General features: G+C 42.0%; 1 protein-coding gene across 4 annotated transcripts in view; it reads left to right on the forward strand.

Annotated features, from left to right (window-relative positions):
- ankrd6b (ankyrin repeat domain 6b) overlaps positions 1-16,051 on the forward strand; it is a 39,022-nt gene extending 22,971 nt beyond the window's left edge. For 2 of the 4 annotated variants that reach the window (XM_070849436.1, XM_070849437.1), the window contains exons 4-16: positions 2,316-2,414; positions 3,667-3,765; positions 4,964-5,062; positions 7,071-7,169; positions 7,458-7,556; positions 9,930-10,007; positions 10,318-10,422; positions 11,006-11,119; positions 11,287-11,457; positions 12,319-12,471; positions 13,096-13,209; positions 13,884-14,184; positions 15,114-16,051. In XM_070849436.1, the coding sequence (XP_070705537.1) occupies positions 2,316-2,414; positions 3,667-3,765; positions 4,964-5,062; positions 7,071-7,169; positions 7,458-7,556; positions 9,930-10,007; positions 10,318-10,422; positions 11,006-11,119; positions 11,287-11,457; positions 12,319-12,471; positions 13,096-13,209; positions 13,884-14,184; positions 15,114-15,709 (2,127 nt within the window). In that variant the 3' untranslated portion in view covers positions 15,710-16,051. Of the gene's footprint in view, positions 1-98; positions 469-2,315; positions 2,415-3,666; positions 3,766-4,963; positions 5,063-7,070; positions 7,170-7,457; positions 7,557-9,929; positions 10,008-10,317; positions 10,423-11,005; positions 11,120-11,286; positions 11,458-12,318; positions 12,472-13,095; positions 13,210-13,883; positions 14,185-15,113 lie in introns of those variants that run through there. The other 2 variants (XM_070849435.1, XM_070849438.1) reach the window with 2 other exon arrangements.
- The last annotated feature ends 622 nt before the right edge of the window (positions 16,052-16,673 follow it).

Here is a 16,673-nt window from a genome sequence, read left to right on the forward strand (position 1 = left end):
CACTGCAGTCCTGATTGAATGTTACCAGTGGATTGCACATCGTTTTGCCCTCAATTCTGTTTTTCGTGGAATGATTTTTCAGTCCCACAACAGTAGACTTGTTTTGGTTTTTTTTAACTCAAAGATAACTACACTCTAATGACCTCCAGTGGCCTTGAATGGGACTCTTTGGACTGCCCACTTGTGGGTTTGCCTCCAGGATGCAAGTCCCCCTTTCCTGCAGATAGTGATAACCCCGATCTCTGGCTTTGCCAAATTCCTTCTCTGTGGTCACTGAGCTCCGCAACAGGCTGCAGTACATCCTCCAGGACTGGAGGGAGCAGCAGGTGCCGACTGAAGCAGAAGGAGGAGGAGAAGGAGGAGGAGGAGGAGGAGGAAGTGGAGGAGGAGGAGGAGGAGGAGGAGGAGGGGAGAAGACAGTGGAGGAGGGCTGGGAAAGAGCCTGGAGGATCAGGCAGAGTGAAGGAGGTTAGCCAAACCTGCGCCTACTGAGCCAGTGGAAATCTGTCCCCCCATCCTTCATTCCCTGAACAAAGCCCACTCCTCCACCGCTGCTGCTGCTGCTGCGCTCAGCTCACTTGTTATCTGGCTTTGAATGACCCTCCCCTCTTCTTTTCCCTGCTCTTTCACTTCTATCCCTCGTGGAAACCAGTTGTTCTTTCTTTATGTCAAAGCTAACCAGCTATGTGTCACTCACCACTAATCTGCTCTGTGTGCAGGAGTTCCATTTATGGCTGAGCATAAATGTGAGCTGAACCTGGGACTGTACACTCATTGCTTTCATATGGTTACACAAACCACTGTGGACTCACGAGCAGTTCATAGAGCTGTGGTTTGTGTAACCGCTATATTGAGGCCATGTTAACATCATTACTGCTTGAGTCAGTTATAACTCTGCTGAGCTTGGGGATACATGGTGTGAGCTTACAAACCTGTCAACATTTAAAGGGATAGTTTTTTCTAAATTAGCTTTATTTAGTAACACTTATTGACTGACTGTCTATGGGGTGAAGTAGCTGCTCTGCTTAGTGAGGAAAACACACCTTCTGTAACAGGTTGTAGGTTTCCTGTTCCATAGTCTCTTGTCAACAATTCTCTGTTATCTTATCATTTGGATCTGCTGTCCACCATGATGCTCATGGATGGATGACGTTAGTTGTTAATTGTAAAATTAGAGACTTAATAAAAGTTGCATTCCTGTTGAGAAAGCCCCATTTGTCCCCTAAACACATGAGATTAGAAGATACAGACCCGGAATCAAGACCTTGGTAGCTTAGTGTTGCATAAAGACTGAAAGCAGGGGGGAACAGCTATCCTGGCTCTGTCCAAAGTTCAAAGACACACCTACCTGCTCCTCTAAAGCTCAGTTAACTAATCTGTCTAACATATCTACGTATCTAATTTGTTGAATCTATGCACAAATTTTAATGATTTCAAGGAGAGTTTAAGAGGAGTAATAGTTTCCTGGCAAACGACAAAGCCTATTCATCTGTCCTGCAGTGTCTCCAGCTATAGTGCAGGCTGCCAGTTTTGATTGGTGAGCGCTGTATTAAATGTATTAAAAATCATGATACCTGTCACTTAGTGAGCTTCAGGGGCATTGTTAGGTGAATTCTGAACTTTGGACAGAGCTGGGTTAGCTGTTTACCACCGCTTCCATCTTTATGCTAAGCTAGGCTAACCATGTCCTGACTCCAGCCCTGCACTAAATATTAGGCATGAAATTACATACGTTCCCATGCACTGTATTTTATACATGCGCAGTTTAAAAAAAAGAATAACCCAGTCGAAACCCAGTAGAAACACCAGTACAGTACACACTTACACTTGCCAGATAGACAAGTTGATGTGTTGATAAAAGCGAAATGTGAGCAAATAAACGCATGCGAATCATGTGACTTCTATTCAGTGCATTTCCCAAAACACGTACACACGTACATATGATGTGGCTATCAATTTATGTAAAAGTTTATAGGAGTATTTCTTTTGAGCAGGTCTACTTTTGATCCCATTAAAATGTAATTCAGCTAAATTAAGTTCAGATTCATGCACCAACATACAAAAGACATCCATCCTTGTTTGTTCCACTACAAGTAAGCAGAAATAAAACTATCCTTCAAGAGAGTGTCACCTTCGATGGATGAAAATCTTGAACCTCCTTGGTGACTTATTTTTACTTTAAAGTCAGTTGTTTTTGGAAATAATACATGTTCAATAAGATTTACGTACGCTGGAATTATTTTTCTATGGATGGATGCTGGTTTTCTTGTTGCATATTGTCGGTCAGTGTTTTGTGTCCGTGTGTGTGTTGGCAGGGGGAGCAGACGGCCTTACAGCGGGCTGCCGTGGTGGGAAACAGTGATGTTATCGGCGCTCTCATCCAGGAAGGGTGTGCACTGGACAGACAGGACAAGGTGCATATTAAAAAAAAAACACATACATACAGACACACAGACATTCAAACACACACAGACGCTAATGGCACCTCTATTACAGTCAGTCAGAGGAACGGGGAGTTTCAAAGCCATCATAATGACTGCATTAAAGCATCTGATAATCATAGAGAAACCAGTGTGCCTGTAATCTGCTTAGTCTCATTCCACCATGAAAGGCAGTGTTTAGAGTCACAGTGAAGAGAGAAATGACCCACAAAGATTAGAACCATAAATGCACAAATTCTACCCATTTTGTCTTGTATTATATGTCAAAACTCATTATATGCTCAAATAGAGTGCATTAATAGTGTATTTTAAGTGATACTTAATGGTGTGTCAATGGGTGAACAAAAATAATCCAGTTGGTAATACTATGTATGATTTAATAAAGCCCTTAACTCCCCATAACTCCTGAACATTTGGCTTATTATGAATGGTCGCTCTTTTTCTCCCTACCACATTCCAACCTACATGGGTCTGTAAAATGAGGAGAATGAATGTAGGAATAACAAGATTCTGTTGTCATGTGATTTAATTTGGCCAAGATAACAGTCAGAAATTGCATTAGCATGCGTGCAAATATACAGTGACCAAATATTTGAGTAATCAATGGAGAATCCATATTATTTGTCTTTTTTTTTTTTATCTACAGTAGCTGAAAAACTGCAATCCTGAAATCTAAACAAATGTGAAAAAGTACACATAAAGCATTATGTGTAAATGAAGCCATTACCAATGTATAATAAAGTGTATATTTACCTATAAAGAACCAGGCCTTTATTTAAAACAGAGACATGCCTTTACTCCTAATTCCTAAAATATAGTTATAAGTATGGAAAATCTTATGTAATTAAAATACCTCCTGGTTTGCTGATCTGCTTTTGTTTTAATTTGCTGTTGATGTTCAGTGGACCATCTCTCCGCTGTTCTCCTCTCTCTCTTTATTGGGTGACTTTTTATGTGAAACATCTGCAGGGTGCAAGTTTCTTTGATAGAAGTTGAACAGTTTTCAAAAAATAGAAATAAATAGGAGTAAAGTAGAAATAAGTGGAAGTAAAATCGAATCTCATCAGTTTACCAGTGTAAGTCTTCATGGGTTCACTAACATCTAGAGTTACGAAGGAAGAGACTCTTCATGAATGGAAGTACCTCTAAGATTTCTTGTTGACATAAAGTCAAATGCATCAGCATGACTGTGGTTAATGTGGCTTCTTGTCTTCTATCCTGTCAGGATGGCAACACAGCTCTCCATGAGGTGTCCTGGCATGGCTTCAGTCAGTCTGTCAAACTGCTGGTGAAGGCTGGAGCCAACGTTCATGCTAAAAACAGGGTGATTCTCCAGTGATGTTCTCAACTTTCAACCACAGCACTGATTAAATGTGTTTGTCATAAGATGTATTATTATTATTATTATTATTACTCTTTAGTGCTTCCTTTATCTTAAAGAGAATTAGACCATTGTGCTACATAGCAAAAACTATCCAGAACAAATCATTTAAAGCAAGACTGTGTCACTTCTGAAAGTAGAAGCAACACATTCTTCTCCTTATAAATGAAAAGTTGCATTCATAAGCAATAAAAACATTCTTTCTTACTTCAGTCCATTCAGCACAGATGGAGAGATATCGCTATGTAACTGATATGATGGAGTCAGTTCACGTTATGACTCTTGTGCTGCTGTTAAACAGGGTTCTAGCATGTGATGCACCAATGTTTCCATGCGTTTGGCCACAATAGTAAAAACTAAAAGCAAAAACAAAACCAGGAGACATGTTTGTTGTGTGCTGCATTCCGCTCACTCTCAGTCAGGTCTAATGATGATGTCTTTAAAGGACCAAAATCAAATTAAGGCCAATTCAGTTAGTCTGCAGTGTCCACAGTTCAACAAAAGTTTCATGGTCTCAGTTTAACGAGCAAGAAAGTTCGTTCTTTACCTCGAAGAAAAGTTGCTCCGCCAAAACATCATCGTCATCATTTCATCATCATCCATTACTTTAGAAACATCATCATTCCAAAAATAAATGTAAAAGTGAGTAAGTAATTTACATTTAAAACAAGTGAAGCTGACTATATATACATTCTTGTTACAGACTATAACTGGCTTGTAATAGTTGTTTACTGCTGTACAAAATGACTATTAATGGAGAAAAGCCAAGGTTTTATTCAGGATAAACACTTTTTATGTTTCCCCATGTCTAGCTCATAAATACCATGATAGACACACATCAACAGAACATTCTGAATAATGCCACGAGCTTTCTCACATCCTTGTCTGCTTCTTTCGTCTCGCCCTTTCTCTCTTCCTCTCCTCTTGTCACCTCCCTTGTCTTCTTTTTATCGCTCTGCTGTGCTCCATCTCCCTTTGGTCTTGCTTTACCTTCCTCACTTGCTCTTTTCTCTCACTATCTACTCATCTTTTCCTTGCCTCACTTCAGTTTGCTGTAGTAGTGTGATTGTCAAATGAAGGATGCCACCTAAGTATCCAAACACTATAAATGATGAGACTCCCTCCTCCCTCCTGTTTCCAGGCAGGAAACACAGCTCTCCACCTTGCATGTCAGAACGGTCATGCTCAGAGCTCCAAGGTGCTGCTCCTGGGAGGCTCCAGGCCCGACAGCAAGAACCATGTAAGTCTCCAGCAGGTCCTCCCGTGGGTGCTGCTGCTGCTGCTGCTGCTTGAAACGTCATTTAAACGTCACTTTACTGTTTATCACTTTATCGTCACATAATTGGTGCCTTCCGGGCGTAAACAAAGGAGATCAAGATGAAGACGAGTGTTGGCATCTGTTCTGGTTCTCTCAGTGTTAGTGTCGCCAAAATGAAGACCACACTTCCCATCAGTTGCACTACTTTCAAAGGTTTTAGGCACTGATTAGGTAATGGACCTGAAATGATGTGACATATGTCGACATCTATCTGTCTCCTGTGAATCTGTATATCTATATGAATGTATGCCCTCAGCTGTACTTAGCATAACATTTTAGCCTCTTTTTCTCTTTTGAAATCCGCTGTTTTGGATCACTGGCACTGCTCTCATCAACGTGGTGAGCAGCAGACAGCTGTATTCAATGAAAATGTTCTGATGAACCCACTGTACTCTCCCCGCTCAGTGAAGGAAATGGAACATTTACCAGCTAAAGAGACAAACGTGTGTTTTCAATCGGCGGTTACCATGGCAGATCTAAAAGGAGAGTGAATACTCATCAGGTGGACAGAAACACCACTGTTGCTCCTCTGATGCTGGATTTGGAAAAAGGCCCCTGCGTTCACCATGACAACTGTACATGTTGTGTTGGGGCTTTGTTGCAGTTTGTTGCACTGCCCCCAAGTGGCCAAATAAACCTGTTAACACAGCGCTAAATATCAACTTGTCAAAATCAGTCCTGCCCAGTATCTTCATGGGCTCTGACGCCTGTGAGAAGAATGTGTTATGTATTAATGTATTAAGATAATTCGATGATTATTGATGTCATATTCAGAACGAACAGAGCGATAACTTTGTTTTGCATGTTTGTTAGTTCTGTGGTACTTTTTCATTGTACATCTGTACGTTTATTTAAAGTTTTCCTTCATGTATAATGCTCTTTGAAAACAAACTTGTAGCTTGCCTTTTTCCTCACTTGCTCACATTTACCTGCTTTCTTGTTATTCGGCGGCTTTGAAGCCCAGGATGACGTCCGGCTCTCTGCTGTGCTCTGCTGCACACAGAACTGTTTACGTGGCACAGCAGTCACTTAATTATGACTGAAACTGAAACACTGCACGGTTTATTTGCACTTCAAACGTAATTCGCAGCCTCACGGGGAAACTGTTGTTACACAGCAAAACACAAATGCAGGAGGAGGTGGGTTGAGTAACAGCCTGAGAGCTGATTGTTGAAAGCTTCCCCTCATGTGCAACTCTGAGTGAGGAGCCTTCAATATTTAATTCTGATGTTTGCGGCAGAAGGATCAATGCTCAGACTCAAGTTCTTGAGTTATGTTAAAGTAGTAATACCAAAATACTTTTGGCATTTGTCTGAAAGGATTGAGAGCTGCCACTAACAAGCATTTCCAGTGCTCATTAATATATTAGTTATATTTTGTTAGATTTAAAGTGTAATTAATATTTGTCATTCATTATTCATTAATTCTCCAAAACACAGAGTGTCTTGAATTGCTGTTTGCTTTTTGATTTAACAACAAAAAACCAAAAAATTACACGAAACAGAGACAATCAGCTGATGATGAATGATTGAAGCAAGCAAACCGTTGTTAACATTGTCACCGACTGTCTATTGTATGTTTCAACACTGAAGAAAGATTTATGCGCAAGCTTTTATGAATCTATATGATTTAATGTTAGTGTATTCTACCAACTAGGGATTAATTTACAACCAGTCTAACCAGTCTGAATGCTTTTGTTTTTCTGTCTACTAATAGAAATTCTTTGCATTTAGCCAATTAGATGATGTCATATTAAATGAATGCAGTAACATCACAGTTCTGTCGCTTACTGTTGGTTAACCTGTAAAAATAATTTCACAGCACCGCACTATATTTCTGCTGTGTTCGTCTGTGACACATCTTTTAAATGGAATTCGGTGCCTGATTTCAAGATTCTTGTGAAACTCCTATTCTCTGAATATTTCTCAAGGCAGGGGATACATGCCTACATGTGGCAGCCCGCTACAACCATGTGGCTGTGATCCGCATCCTGCTGGGAGCCTTTTGCTCGGTGTCAGAGAAGAACCAGGTGAGTTACCAGGTGGTTAGGAGTTACCAAGAATCTACTGCTGTTGGTCAGTATCAGCCACTCTGGCATGAGACAACTGATTGAACCTACTTTGAGCAATGTTTACAAAAATCTGATCTTTCTTGTAAAAGCGTCTTTTGTATTTTCAAATTCATTTACCTGTATAATTGAGGAGGAAGAAGTTCAGTTTCTAGCCATATTGAACACAGTTTTCTGTGCAGAATTTCACTGGCCTCTGGTGAATACATAAGTGTCTTTTGTCCTGTGTGTGTGTCTGTGTGTCTGCAGGCTGGGGACACACCACTACACATGGCAGCTGCTCTGAATCATAAGAAGACAGTACGTCTGCTGCTGGAGGCGGGGGCAGACAGCCGCATCTGCAACAATGTGAGTGCCTGCAGCCTCTTTCTACATCATTAATGCTCAGAAGAAGTGTTTGTGGGCGCTCACTTTGCCTTTCTTCATCTTCAAGTCAGCACACATTTTCTACAGCTGTGCACTGCTCCTGCTTCCTGCTAAATAGTACAAATGGTAAATGGTCTCATAGACTCATAGGAGCCGGGGATCGAACCCTAAGCATCATTACACAATAGTAGAAGCAATAGGTAGCTGCATGTAAACTATTTGAACCTCAGTAGGCAGAAATCTGATCTTAGTAACACTTATGTCTATTAACCTGGCTGATGGCTGTTAAGCAGAAGATGCTGCTTTGGCACTTCCTGTCAGTTACCCATTGTGATAAAGGTTGGCTTAAAGAAAGGTTTAGCCTATTGCAGTTTTTCTGTAAATAGTCTTTTCTGCAGTACAAATACTGAATACTGGCCCATCGCTAATAAGTGAAACCCTTGGGAGAGGGTGGACTTACATATACTATATCAGTTTGACTTAATGCAGGGGTGTCCAAACTATGGCCCGCGGGCCAACTGCGGCCCGTGGTCCAATTTTCATTGGGCCGCAGGAAATTCTAAAAATGTATTGGAACACGGCCCACACATGGAACCTGCACTGGACTGTGTTGTACTTCTTAGTCTCACCGCTAGGTGGAGTAACTGTCTTGAACGACGCAGCTTCTCTATAAAATGAGAAATAGAAGAAGAAATGTGCTACAGGTGACCCAAAATGGCAGAATTAAGAAAACGTAAGAGAGCAAGTGAGTGTAGAAAGTTTGAGACGCGGTGTGTGACGAGAGCACAGCTAATAACTAATGACCATCACTTTTGCATTACGGAGGAGCTGCTTGATGTTAGCAGTCTAAAGAGCAGTTGGCATGATCGGAGTTAAATGGGACGAGCTGTGTGGAGGTACGATGGATGGGGCTCGGGGGGGGGGTGCTCTACCATTCCCATGTGCGCTGGCTAAGTCGTGGCTGTTTTATTCCCTGAGATCAGAAATGGAGCAGTTTTGAAGAGAGAAGGAGCTCTTCATGAGCTCAGTGACCCTCTCTGGTTGGCATGTTTAGTGGATCTCACTGATCACCTGAACACACTGAACAAGAGCCTACAAGGCAAAGAGCAGCTTGGACCACAACTAATAAATGAAAGCCCACTAATGGAAAGGAAAGGCTGTTTTTTTTCTTGAGTTCAGTTATCAAGCAGAATTTACCTACATTTGATTGATGTTGCCAACTGTAATCCACTAGAGGTGAGGCGATATACATCACCTCTAGTGGATTAAAGTGAGCACTATAGCTCCCTTCTAGTGAGCGGCCCAGCCCTTTGGATGTTTTTCTGTATGTGGCCCTCGGTGAAAAAAGTTTGGACACCCCTGATCTAATGTACATTTCCACAGCATGTCGGACTCAACACTCTTTTTAACAAAACAAAAATCTACTATTTGGTTCCAGTCACTGCCTCTTTGCCCAGCTACTGTCAGTGTAACCAACACTTCTTTGCAGATTTTTAAAAGTCTACCTGTAAAGGGAGGAAGTGTGACTTTACTGTGAAACACCTGCGCAGGAAGTGATTAGTTCAGTGACAACAGCTTAAAAACAGCAAAGTGGCAGCAACTGTGAATAATTAGTGTCTGAAAACAGAAATGAGTATGAATGTATGTACTTATATACATATTTATTTAATTATTTATTATGAATTAATTTTTACTTAATCTTTTTATATCTATTTTATTTAATTTTAGTCTTAATTTTTATGTAGATTTTTTAATCATTCATTTATATTAATGGAGTCTGATTTGATTTTTTTCTACCACTGTCCCTGTCTCTCTATTATAGAGGTATTTAAATATGTATATTCACCTGTTCAAAAATGGGTATTGACTATTGATCCTTGTATACCCTGAAAGTTTCAATGAACAAAGTTGTGAAAGAAAAGTGAAAATCAAGATCTCTGTGAATACTGTTTCTGTTTTAATTCATGTACATGGAGAAAGACTATGAACATCTCCTAGCAAAATGTGCAGTCTTTAATTATCAATCATTTGCATCTAAACACTTCCATGCGTCGTTTGATTTTTCTCATAACAAAAGCTCCTTTCTCTTGCTTAATTTTGACTGGTACATACACAAAGACCCTGCAGGGATAACAGTCGGCTCTCTGTCTATCTTTCTAACAGACAGACTAAACAAAGCTATTTTCTCATGAATCCTCGAGAAACTAATGAATCATAATTTGTTCCCCTGCACTGAATTTAGGAGTAAAAGCTGCTCCAAATCTGGGCCTCTGCCACTGTTTGAAGGTTTACTGTGATCCCATTGTCTAAGTCATGTTTTCATTCTCCTTACTGTCTGTGTGTGTGTTTCTGCAGGCAGGTCAGACTGCTTTGGATCAGGCCAGAGAGCACAACAACCCAGATGTGGCTCTCCTACTGACCAAAGCTCCCCAGGTAAAACCAGTAACTTCCAGTCTCACCAGCACAGGCAGCTGTAAACAAAACTCACAGATACATTTTTGCATTGCTCTTACCACTGTCTTCCCAGACAGCTGAAAGATTATATGACATTCAGTGTCAAGTGTTCATTTCTTTGTCTAATTTGTAATGTGTAGTAACCACAGCTTCTAATTTCACTCTTCCACTGACATTTTAATTCCTTGTTTTCAAAATGATTAGAGATGGTAAAGAATCCACGATTGTGTCATTTATTTCTCTCAGATTGACGCATGGTAAAAGTTTGAAAATGACTAAATGTGTTCAGGTGCAGAGTTTTGTGCGTGGCAGGAGTGTGAGGAAGAGGAGAGACAAGCTGAAGGCAGAGGGCAGAGCTCAGTCGGTGCCCAGAGATGAGATGCTGCCCTGTAAGGTAAGAATGATCTATTTTAACTGAAAAAGAATTGTATGATTGCAAACAGATTTCCACATACACTTTATTTCTCCTTAAATTAGCAGATTAATGGTTGGAAACATTAACAACACTGTCTGACTGAAATGGTCTTAGCAGAGATTCCATGTTATTATTTCTGCACCATTCCATCAAATGGAAATATTCTGGCAGTTGTGTACATCGTTTGAAACAAAGAACATGTAAATAATGTAAGTAAATAATAATGGAAAGAAATAGCAAGGTATTAGGGATTTTTGTGAGTCCATTAATTTGAATAATGAAAATGTGGATATAATGAAAGAGATCTGGATGCACTAGATTTCTCTTTTAGCCAGCTGTGCAAGATGAGATAAACTTATGATTCCCAGCAGGCAAATTCGGCTGTTGCAGCAGCAGAAGGACAGAAATAAATAAATGAAGAAAAAAAAAAAGGAAAAATAGAAGTGAATACAAATGAGAAACTATACAGGAGAATTTGGATGCAAAGACAAAGGGACACTTTGAGAGTGCTTAAACATCTCCAGGAAACTGCTCTGTTAAACCTCTCTCATGTTCCCTGCAGGAAAGTGCCTCCGCTGCAGATGACTCCCAGAGCAGTGACCGAGCTGCCTGCAAACAGGCCGAGGTGGCCGAGCCAAACACCAAACGGGGAAAGAACAGGAAGCAGAAAGAAAAAGTAGGTTCCAGAAAATCACCTCAGTTTGAAAAATACGCTCCGATCCACATTGATGCTTGAGCAACAGGGAAGCTTATTGTTGCTAGTGGGAGTTGTAGACAGGGAAGGACTGTTAAAGATGTGCGAGACTGAATAGTTACTAACCTCAGGTGCTGTTGACGTTTCAGCCATCGTTATCCGACCCCCTCCGCCGCAAAGAGACCAGGCACACTGAGGCATTTCGCAAGAGGAAAGACAAGCTGCGAGGAGCCCCCCTTCATGCGTGCAACCCCCCACACAACTATAAAGCATATCAGCTCTACACACTGTACCGTGGCAAAGATGGCAAGATCATGCAGGTATTTGCACAGGCAGTCCCGTCTAGTCACTGCAAAGATTTTCGTTCATGTGTTCTGCAAACTTCATATGAAAAATGAGTGTCCTCCATCAAAGCTGCACTTTCACTGAAGATGTAAAAATAAAACCCTGAACGTGTTGATTTGATTGAAGTGCCACTAACAAAGACCTGGGCCCTGAATCTCGTAGTAAGGTTGGTGTGTTCACCAGTTATCTTTAGGTTCAGCTCAGGTTTTCTGGGGTCACAAAGCTGGCTCTTAATTAACTTTTGAGGATGAGATCAGAACCTGCCATAACCTGAATGGAGCGTTTTGGTCTCACATACCTTATCAGGCATTCATTTCTTGTGGACAGTGAAGAGGCAGAAACAAGACAGAGAAAGGGTTCAACGGCATGCAATAAAGGTCCCTGGCTGGAAACGTGGGCTGCAGCTGTTGTGATGCCAGAATGACTTAAACTAGCTTTGTGCTCTGTGCCCCTGATGACGGGCAGTGATGTGGCACAGCTCGCACATGTGTAGAAAGTAACATGGCACAAAAAAGATGCCACTGAACATGAATACTGTTTGAAGAGAAGACACCATGTGCTATCAATATGTGATGAAACGAGAGTTATTGGGGCCAGGACATGATTAGCTGCTTCTGCCGTGAAGTGAGGAAAAATACAAATGGAAGCAGAGGGTGTCTGAGGGACACAGATCCTGTATACTGACCCCAAATGCATCTTTTCATTTGATATCAATATTCTGTACTGCTGTACAAAGCAGTACTGCATTGACAGTAAATTATATACAGTTTTACCTGGAATGTTGGAGTTTGTCGGATATGTTTGCAGCGTGGTTGATGTTTGCCTGTGTGTTGCAGGCTCCTCTGAATGGCTGCCGCTGTGAACCTCTCATCTGTAAACTGGAGAACCAGCTGGAGGCCACCAAGGAGGAGATGAAGACTGAGATCCACACCGTCCAAGACCTGATGAACACCAAGATGGGCGAGCTGGACCGCAAGAACAAACACCAGGTAATACACACATGCGAACACAGCAGGAAAGGTTACTTATTGCTCACATTCTAAACAAGAAACAAGATTTGTGTGTGGACATTTGTTTGTATTTTTCTTAGTTATAGCACCTGTGCACTGACACTGCAGAGGTTGGGGGTTTTACCTGTGAAGCTGACACCATATGCATAATACATACACTCACAATACTGTAAGATCTTTCAGATAAAAGCTTTGATAGTACTCTGAACATCACCGCTGCCTGAGAAGATACAAGGGTGGATGTAAGCAGGAATGCAGAGCAACAAGAGAAGTGGGTGTGTAGGCCCAAAGTTAAACACAGCAGAGGAACATGAAAAGTCTTAAACTGAGAGACTGCAAGACAAAAAAATGTTTACTCTACAGCTTACTGACATGTTATATGGCACAGATGTTTTAAAACATTCCACACATTACAGTTGAGCATGTCATGAACAAACACCGGCATCGTGTGCTGCTATAACAGCCCCTGCCTGGCTCCAGAGACCTGCCGCCATTCATGCCAAGAGCATCGGTGAGCCAGACCTGGTCAGCGCTGGACCTCGCTGCCGGTGTTGCACTTCTGGCCACACTCATGATCCGTGTGACTTGTGGTTTTCCCACCAGATCCAAGCTCTCGATAAGATGACAGTGGAGAGAGTGTCGGCAGAGAGGAGCGAGTGTCTGCAGAGGATCGAGCAGCGAGCCCTGCAGGAGAGACTGGAGGCTGAGAAAAGACAGGTAACAGCGCTCATATGGACACAGAGCGATGAAGTCTCTACATTTGTTGCAAGTTATTTCTTAATTGATTTCATACTGAATTTACTTCCGTAGATCTGTACCTGCTGTGTTTTCTATTGCACCAAATAAGACACGTAGGTTCTAGTGCCCCGCCAAATGGTGACTGTGAGGGTTGCGGTAGGCTTCCTAACCATTTAGCTATCAGGATGACCCATCAGCACTGAAGAGTCACATCTACTCTTTGCTCTTTGAGTTACTTTTAGCCTTTTTATACAGTAAGCTACTGGGTCCTGTTTTGTACTTGTATGATTTTTTGAAGTCAAAATTGGGACACATTATGAAGAATGGTTTCCTATTAAGAAAATGAGCTCAATTGAAAGTTTCACCAGCAATGAATAGATATTGTCAGACATGGCAGCTAAATGTTCTTTTCTTTCAATGTACTTTCAGAAATATCCTGACATCTATGAAGTTGGATGGTTTGGTTAAATCAGTATCAAGCCCACTTTGACAATACTGAAGAAATCCCTTTAAAATGTCCCAATGTAGACATGATCTTCAGATCATCATCTACAGATCATGCCACTGACAACTTTTGTCAGCATTCGCTCCTCTCAGTGACTGTGCCATAAACTAACAGCAGCACATGTGTATGGTTGTATCCGCCCATTAAGCAGGCGTCCCTGGTCAGTGAACTGAAGAGCTGGTGTCTGTCCAAGCTGCAGAACATAGAGGGTCGCTTCACAGGAGACCCCGGCAGCACCAAGCTACAGCGCTCCACCTCTGTGGCGGAGGCCCTGGATGAAGCCGACATCGCCAACGTCACCGTGCTCCCCTCTGGCCAGGGATCCGTCTCCCAGTGCCTAGAGCTCCACAACAACCCTGCCCTTCTGGACCCCAGCCAGGGGGAGGCCAGTGTGGCAGAGGGCAGCTCAGCCAACCACTACTTTGTGGTTCATGTGGAGAGCTCTCCAGGTAACGCCTCAGCAAACAGCTCACCCAACCAAATGTGTGAATCCAAACATGTAAAGACATGGGGGAACGCAGAGATTATGTCCTCGCATCATTATTTGTTCCACCTGTGTCCACATCAAAGGACCTTATCTCAAAAATCAGTGACCTCATAAACTGCAGGCTAGAAATGAATGCTAATGCACACCATCACTTTCAGGACTCCTTGTTCTTCTTTACGCTGAAGATAGTTCCTAATGACATTGGCTGTATGTTTGTCACAAATGCCTAAGCACTGTACTGTATGTAAACATTAAAGTCATTTATATAGTTGTCCACACAAAATGTAGTTAACACAGTTCATCTCTGTATACAGGTGTGCTCACACCCTCACCCTCACCCGAGGAAGAGTATTGTTGTCAGAAACACTGTCATGTAGATCATTGTTGAACAGTACACTGATTCTAAACCTTTAACTCAATTAAGAAAATTAACATAAAACTATATTTCAGGTCTATATTGAAAAGTCTTTTTTATTAGTAAGCAAACAAATTCTTGTTTGTTTGATTTTTAGCTAGCAGTAATTCTGCTGTGAGGAGGGCGGACTGCTCTGCTCTGTTGTGGAGAAAAAAAACCATGCTTTAAGCTATACCCTATGAGGAGGATTTATTTATTTATTAGTAGGATTTTATTCTGCAGTGGATGCAAAAGGAATGTGATTAACATTGCATGGTAAGTGCACTATTTCTCTGTCATGACCTTTTTAGAAAGAACAACATTGCTGCCAGAGAAAAACATCAGTGAAATTTGGGCTCTGTCTGCCTATGGCATGCTATTAATGATTCAGAGTGATTCTACATGCTAATTAGCGGGATGGCTTGAATAATAGAGAATGTGTGCTGTGCAGCGGTTACTGTGTAATTGAATGTGCTCACTGAATCTCTTCGGAACAGATGGTGATAAGGCTCTGAATGCAGAAGTCACCTCTCCTGCAGCAGCCAAGAGCCCGCTGTCATCTGTCCAGGTGGTTCGGCCGAAGGAGCGTTCAGCGATCTGCGCCGATGCCCAGAGGAAGATCCAGGGCCTTCGGGGCACGGACGCGGCGGAGTATGGGGCGAGGGGGGGTAATAATCACAGAGCCAGCAGCCTGTCTCCAGCCACAGAGCGCCGCTGCAGCAGCAGGACTGAAGCCGGGGTCAGAGACAGGGAGCGAGGGCGGGACAGAGGGAAGCACCGCAAGAAGAATTCCCAGGGCAGGACTAAGTCCAGGGGGGCCACAGGGGTCAGGACTCTGGAAGTCTTTGGAGACCAGTCCAGTGAACCCTCCTTTGCTCAGGAGAAGGACAACATGCATGCTCTGGAGGTGACCCAGTACTTCTTTGAGGCGGTGTCGACTCAGATGGAGCGCTGGTACGAGAGGAAGGTGCAGGAGGCTCGCTGGCAGGCCAATCAGAGGGCTCAGGCCGACAGAGCCGCTCTTATTGAGAGGATCACCTACCTGGAGGACGAGCTGCGCATGCTGAGGACTAATAGACACGATGACTGCTAAACACACACCTCACACATAACTACCAGGCTGCATACACACAGATTACATCCATGTGAGATCAGATTTGACCCTCTTTCACCAGCTATGACTTGATCTGGATTTATGATCCCAACACTCAGCCATACTGTGCACATAACCTGAAGTAATTACTTTCAGTGATTCACTGGGACATAACATAATGGAATACAGTTAGTCCATTTGAACAGATGCCTGCACATTGAAATCCCCGTTGGTTATCACGGTCATTGCACCGGTATGTTAAGATGTGAATATAATATCCGCTACTATAGAAATAAAGGCAGCTCTCACGCACTGTGTTGTAAATAAATCAGTAGATATAAAGCTAGGCGTCAAAAGATTGATCTAATGTGCCATTTACACACTACACATCAACACACATCCACATTTCTAATGTAGATATTGATTTTGTGTAACACCATTAGCAGGAACAACTTGTGTAAATGTTTTTCATTACTATGAGGCATGAATGATGTTCACAGTGGTATCATTAGATCATAGTGAAAGCTGTCTGTATGGAGGGAATTACAGTACAATAAGCTCTTTGTTGGATCTGCATGTTGGAATCAGCCCTGTGACTTCAGAGGAACAATCTACCATTATTTTAATGAGAATGTAGCTTAACTGACACTGTAAATACCCTACTGAAGCGTTCTGGGTTTCTTTGATAGTATCAGTGGTTGATGTTCCTGTATGGAGTGACTGTATGGAGGCTGGAGAATGCTCATAGAATCATTTTATACTTTAACATTTGATATAATTAGTTTCTAAGTAACATTTATAAATCCTTTTTGACTACAAAAATGACGACCTGAGTAAATATTTAAACACTGTAGAAGTGTATTATTCCATTGGCTCCATAGATTTGAAATGACAAGCCCATGTGTAGCTGCCCCACCAGCTTCAAGCTGAAACTGTTCTGTCACAGAACTCTGCTCTGCTCTCA

The sequence above is a fragment of the Pempheris klunzingeri genome, chromosome 18, assembly GCF_042242105.1.
Source record: "Pempheris klunzingeri isolate RE-2024b chromosome 18, fPemKlu1.hap1, whole genome shotgun sequence".
NCBI classification, from domain to species: Eukaryota; Metazoa; Chordata; class Actinopteri; order Acropomatiformes; family Pempheridae; genus Pempheris; species Pempheris klunzingeri.